Source organism: Salmo salar, chromosome ssa05 (assembly GCF_905237065.1).
Source record: "Salmo salar chromosome ssa05, Ssal_v3.1, whole genome shotgun sequence".
Taxonomy (NCBI): domain Eukaryota; kingdom Metazoa; phylum Chordata; class Actinopteri; order Salmoniformes; family Salmonidae; genus Salmo; species Salmo salar.
Window position 1 is genome coordinate 38,813,024 of NC_059446.1, and position 6,000 is coordinate 38,819,023.

Consider the following 6,000-nt stretch of genomic DNA (forward strand, 5'->3'; position numbering starts at 1 on the left):
TAGCATCAATGCCTTCCTCTTGCAGGAACTGCTGACACACTCCAGCCACATGAGGTCTAGCATTGTCTTGCATTAGGAAGAACCCAGGGTCAACTGCACCAGCACATGGTCTCACAAGGGGTCTGAGGATCTCATCTCGGTACCTAATGGCAGTCAGGCTACCTCTGGCGAGCACATGGAGGGCTGTGCGGCCCCCCAAAGAAATGCCACCCCACACCATGACTGACCCACCGCCAAACCGGTCATGCTGGAGGATGTTGCAGGCAGCAGAACGTTCTCCACGGCGTCTCCAGACTGTCACGTCTGTCACGTGCTCAGTGTGAACCTGCTTTCATCTGTGAAGAGCACAGGGCGCCAGTGGCGAATTTGCCAATCTTGGTGTTCTCTGGCAAATGCCAAACGTCCTGCACGGTGTTGGGCTGTAAGCACAACCCCCACCTGTGGACATCGGGCCCTTATACCACCCTCATGGAGTCTGTTTCTGACTGTTTGAGCAGACACATGCACATTTGTGGCCTGCTGGAGGTCATTTTGCAGGGCTCTGGCAGTGCTCCTCCTGCTCCTCCTTGCACAAAGGTGGAGGTAGCGGTCCTGCTGCTGGGTTGTTGCCCTCCTACGGCCTCCTCCACGTCTCCTGATGTACGGGCCTGTCTCCTGGTAGCGCCTCCATGCTCTGGACACTACGCTGACAGACACAGCAAACCTTCTTGCCACAGCTCGCATTGATGTGCCATCCTGGATGAGCTGCACTACCTGAGCCACTTGTGTGGGTTGTAGACTCCGTCTCATGCTACCACTAGAGTGAAAGCACCGCCAGCATTCAAAAGTGACCAAAACATCAGCCAGGAAGCATAGGAACTGAGAAGTGGTCTGTGGTCCCCACCTGCAGAACCACTCCTTTATTGGGGGTGTCTTGCTAATTGCCTATAATTGCCACCTGTTGTCTCTTCCATTTGCACAACAGCATGTGAAATTTAAGGTCAATCAGTGTTGCTTCCTAAGTGGACAGTTTGATTTCACAGAAGTGTGATTGACTTGGAGTTACATTGTGTTGTTTAAGTGTTCCCTTTATTTTTTGGAGCAGTATATTAAATTCTGGGTTGAATGTCACTGAGAAAACATAATGTGTCATAATGCATTTCTTCGCAAACATCTCTTCTGAATTTAAAAGTAATCCAAGAAGTAATCATTGAGTTTTGAAAAAGTATCTTAATCTGATTCCAATATTATTTCTGGTAACATAACTGTTTAAAAAAATTATAATCAGATTACTCCCCTAGTACTACTACTACTACTACTACTACTACTACTACTACTACTACTACTACTACTACTACTACTACTAGCAGCCACTAAATGTACAGTTTAAGATAAAAGGCCAGTAGATCACAGAGCTTATAATAAGTAGCAATGTTCTCTCTCAGGCTGGACTTTAGACAGGCCTATGATGCTTTCTTCTTCTCGTCAAAGACAAGGATTTCAAGCTTAATGCTACTGTATCATAGAGCAGATAGAGACCGGAGTGATCAAACACAGACACTGCAGGCCGTTTGGAATATCTCCTATTATATTTCCAACTGTAATACCACTGGCTTAGACTTTATGTTATACTTTGATGTGGCAGCCTTTCTACCTGGGTAATGCAGTGGATGACCTCACATGTCCACGTCTGTCCAATAGGCTTATTTGTCAAACTTCTCATTTGCATACGGGAATATTGACACTGCACGGCACGTACGACCCTGCCTCGGTTCCTCTCGCCGCCATCCTTTAACGTATCGGTCTCTCCGGTGTCAATCAAGACTCTCTCAAATCAAGAACAAGCAGCACAAACACGCTGCCATGGTAGAATCCGTTAACCGCCAAGCGGTGTCATGGACCCGAATTAGGGTGTGTATATTTTAGCTGGATCTGACTGATGGGTTCTATGTATTTTATTTATTTATTTATTATTTATTTATTTAGGATTTGGACAACACGAGACGAATTCCTTTAAACGGGGATGGAATCCCCCTGCTCAGTCTTCAAAGAGGAGACACACTCAACTAGATTTCCACTGAGCATACAACATTGCATTGAAAAACAGAAAGACAAAAGTAGCCTAATAGAATGACAGAAAACATGCACAGTTAAAGACAATGAACTAGAGAATGAAGCTATTTATCTGACATCATCAACAATATGGTCACTGTACCTGTTGAGGTCCAGTGGGAAACCCCATTAGCCCATACATCCCCATTGCGCGTGTACAGTATCTCTTGAGTATAATATTATGTCTGCACACCCCAATATTTAATCAAACAATATGGCACATCTGTATCCAGTCATTCATTGTATGGGGTTAATATTTTGCGTAGCCTATAGGCTACATAGACTACGCCACCCACATTATTAATTTTACTCAATTATTCTGTAACAACTAATTGTGTTTCCTCATATTTGAATAAGGTAAAGCCTAACCTTGTCATAATTAATTAAAGGGTAGACTCACGGTGGCTGGGTCTCACTGCTGTCTCGCTGGGGTTCTAGGAGCTGATTAGTGCAGCGGTAATACACTTGGTCCTGTCCGCGGGGGAGTTGCTGTCCGAGGTCCTGAAACGTTGCCGAGGAGGTGTCTCCGTCTCCTCTGCGCTTTGGAGAGGGGGCATCGCGCCCGTTGTCCGCCGCAGTTGTTAAGCGCGCATTCTGTCTCTGGCGGAACTGAGAGCCCGTCTTCGTCAGGCGCTGGGTTAACTTTGGCAGGGTACCGCGCGGGGAGTCCCCGGGTTTGCAGCGCTCTGGCGACGGGCGGAGGCAGTCCTGGGGTAACGGGGCTGGGTCTCGAAGCACCGGGGGACTGGAGGAGAGGTCTGGCGACAGTGGAGGAGAAGGGGTTCCGGGGGGCCCGGGTGGAGATGGGGAGGGAGAGCACCGGAGCTCTGCTAGCTCGGCGCTGTCGCTTCCTTCGTCAGACATCGGGAGAATTCGTGAGCAGCATAAGTTAGAGTTAATATTTAGCTATAGAGACAAAATACTGCATCTGAGATAAAACATTTTAAAAAATCAGGTCAGGGCAGGTGTGGCAAGTTGAAGGCACAATTTCATATTTTTTCTCCAGCACGGGTCGGGACCGATGGCACCAGTGTTTCGAAAAGCAACTCTCACCCACACACAAGCCGGAAGCCTGGCACACACACACTATGCGCACGCAACTATCCTATTTAACATGCTCGCTTGGAAAATAATGAAGCCCTCAGATCGATAAAGTCGTTAAGTCGTTAGTGCTTAGGTTGAAATAATACAACTGACAAGCATACGACTAGGGAGGGAGCTCAGCTCTTGACTATAAACAGACCAAATTCAATAGTTTAGCCTATATTCTATATTCCTAATTCAATTTAGACTGAATTAGAGCATAGTCCTGTAGGAGTTGATTTAAAGGTGAAGCATGCAGAATGCAATTCTAATTAGACAACTGGCTATCTGTAGGCCTACCTTTGGGTAAGGTAGGTATCTTTGGTTATGTGAAGCTGTGATTTACATTCTTAAATCCTTGGTGGTTTTGAAGTAAGATCTTGTCCAGGTAAGAACTGACAGAATGAAACGGTCGCCTTGCCTTTCATCGTCTGTTTGCTATGAAAAGAGATTCCCTTCTCGTGTGAACGAGGTCGGGGTCGCCCCTTTGTGAAGACCTACTTGAAATGTATTTTGTAAAAAGGGGTTGTATCACCTGTTATTAAATAAACGCACCTGCTGTTGTGGCTGTCTTATCCACCGGTAGACGTCACTCAGTTGTGTATGGGTCTACTTGAAATAGCGATGTGCCCCCGTCATTCCCACAAAAACTAATTAAGGCATACATGAAGTTGTACACTAAGGTTTTATTACGGTTTTTATGAGTACCCTAATTATTGTGAGTCTTGTTTAAACAGTTTGTGTGTGTGTGTGCGTGGTCCAGGACAAGATATTTGACATGCAAGACTGGTAGCTGAAGAGCTGCAGGTGGAGTCCCCTAATTAGACACAGACCAATTACTCAAGTGTACCGAGGTCTCCCTGACCCCTGCCGACAGCACACACACTAACACTGATACACTCAGAGTTGGGTAGGTTACTTTCGAAATGTAATCCATTACAGTTACTAGTTACCTGTCAAATTGTAATCAGTAATGTAACTTTTGGATTACCCAAGCTCAGTAATGTAATCTGTTTACCGTAAATTACTTTTAGATTACTTTCCCGGGGCTCCCGAGTGGTGCAGTGCTCTAACGCACTGCATTTCAGTGCTAGAGGCGTCGCTACAGACCCTGGTTCAATTCCTGGCTGTATTTCAACTGGCCGTGGTTGGGAGTCCCATAGGGCGGAGCCTGCAGTGTTGCCAACTTAGCGACTTTGTCGCTATATTTAGCGAGTATTCAGACCCCTCTAGCGACACATTTTCAAAAAAGCGAGAATCATTCCAGGGGAAGTTGGTTGAGAGAATGCCAAGAGTGTGCAAAGCTGTCATTAAGGCAAAGGGTGGATACTTTGAAGAATCTCAAATATAAAATATATTTTGATCTGTTGAACACTTTTTTGGTTACTACATAATTCCATATGTGTTATTTCACAGTTTTGATGTCTTCACTATTATTCTACAATGTAGAAAATAGTAAAAATGAAGAAAAACCCTTGAATGAGTACAGTGGCTTTGTGAAAGTATTCACCCCCTTGGCATTTTTCCTATTTTGTTGCCTTACAAACTGCAATTAAAATAGATTTTTTTTGGTTGTTTGTATTATTTGGATGTACACAACATGCCTACCACTTTTGAAGATGCAAAATATTTTTATTGTGAAACAAACAAGAAATAAGACAAAAAAACAGAACTTGAGCATGCATAACTATTCACCACCCCAAAGTCAAAACTTTGTAGAGCCACCTCTTGCAGCAATTACAGCTGCAAGTCTCTTGGGGTATGTCTCTATAAGCTTGGCACATCTAGCCACTGGGATTTTTGTCCATTCTTCAAGGCAAAACTGCTCCAGCTCCTTCAAGATGAATGGGTTCCGCTGGTGTACAGCAATCTCAAATAAAATGTTATTGTTCACATACACATGGTTAGCAGATGTTAATGCAAGGGGAGCAAAATGCTTGTGCTTCTAGTTCCAACAGTGCAGTAATATCTAACAAGTAATCTAACAATTCCCCAACAACTACCTAATACACACAAATCTAAAGGGGTGAATGAGAATATGTACATATAAGTATATGGATGAGCGGCATAGGCAAGGTGCAGTAGATGGTATAAAATACAGTAAATACATGTGATATGAGTAATGTAAGATATGTAAACATTATTAAAGTGGCATTGTTTATAGTAACTAGTGATTGGGTCTCAATGTAGGCATTAGCCTCTCTGAGTTAGTGATTGCTGTTAAGCAGTCTGATGGCCTTGAGATAGAAGCTGTTTTTCAGTCTCTCGGTCCCAGCTTTGATGCACCTGTACTGACCTCACCTTCTGGATGATAGCGGTGTGAACAGGCAGTGGCTCGGGTGGTTATTGTCCTTGATGATCTTTTTGGCCTTCCTGTGACATCGGGTGCTGTTGGTATCATGGAGGGCAGGTAGTTTGCCCCCGGTGATGCGTTGTGCAGACCGCATCACCCTCTGGAGAGCCTTGCGCTTGTGGGCGGTGCAGTTGCCGTACCAGGCTGTGATACAGCCCGATAGGATGCTCTTGATTGTGCATCTGTAAAAGTTTGTCAGGGTTTTGGGTGACAAGCCAAATTTCACCACACTGTCTGTGGGGGTGGACCATTTCAGTTTGTCTGTGATGTGTACGCCGAGGAACTTAAAACTTTCCACCTTCTCCACTGCTGTCCCTTCGATGTGGATAGGGGGGTGCTCCCTCCGCTGTTTCCTGAAGTCCACGATCATCTCGTTTGTTTTGTTGATGTTGAGTGAGAGGTTGTTTTCCTGACACCACACTCCGAGTGGTCTCACCACCTCCCTGTAGGCTGTATTGTCGTTGTTGGTGATC

General features: G+C 45.0%; 1 protein-coding gene across 1 annotated transcript in view; it reads right to left on the minus strand.

The window, feature by feature from the left end:
• LOC106604872 (short transient receptor potential channel 7) overlaps positions 1–3,572 on the minus strand; it is a 48,560-nt gene extending 44,988 nt beyond the window's left edge. Inside the window, exon 1 of the mRNA XM_045718219.1 lies at positions 2,492–3,572. Coding sequence (XP_045574175.1) covers positions 2,492–2,955 — 464 coding nt within the window. The 5' untranslated portion in view covers positions 2,956–3,572. The remainder of the gene's footprint in view (positions 1–2,491) is intronic.
• Between the last annotated feature and the right edge of the window lie 2,428 nt (positions 3,573–6,000).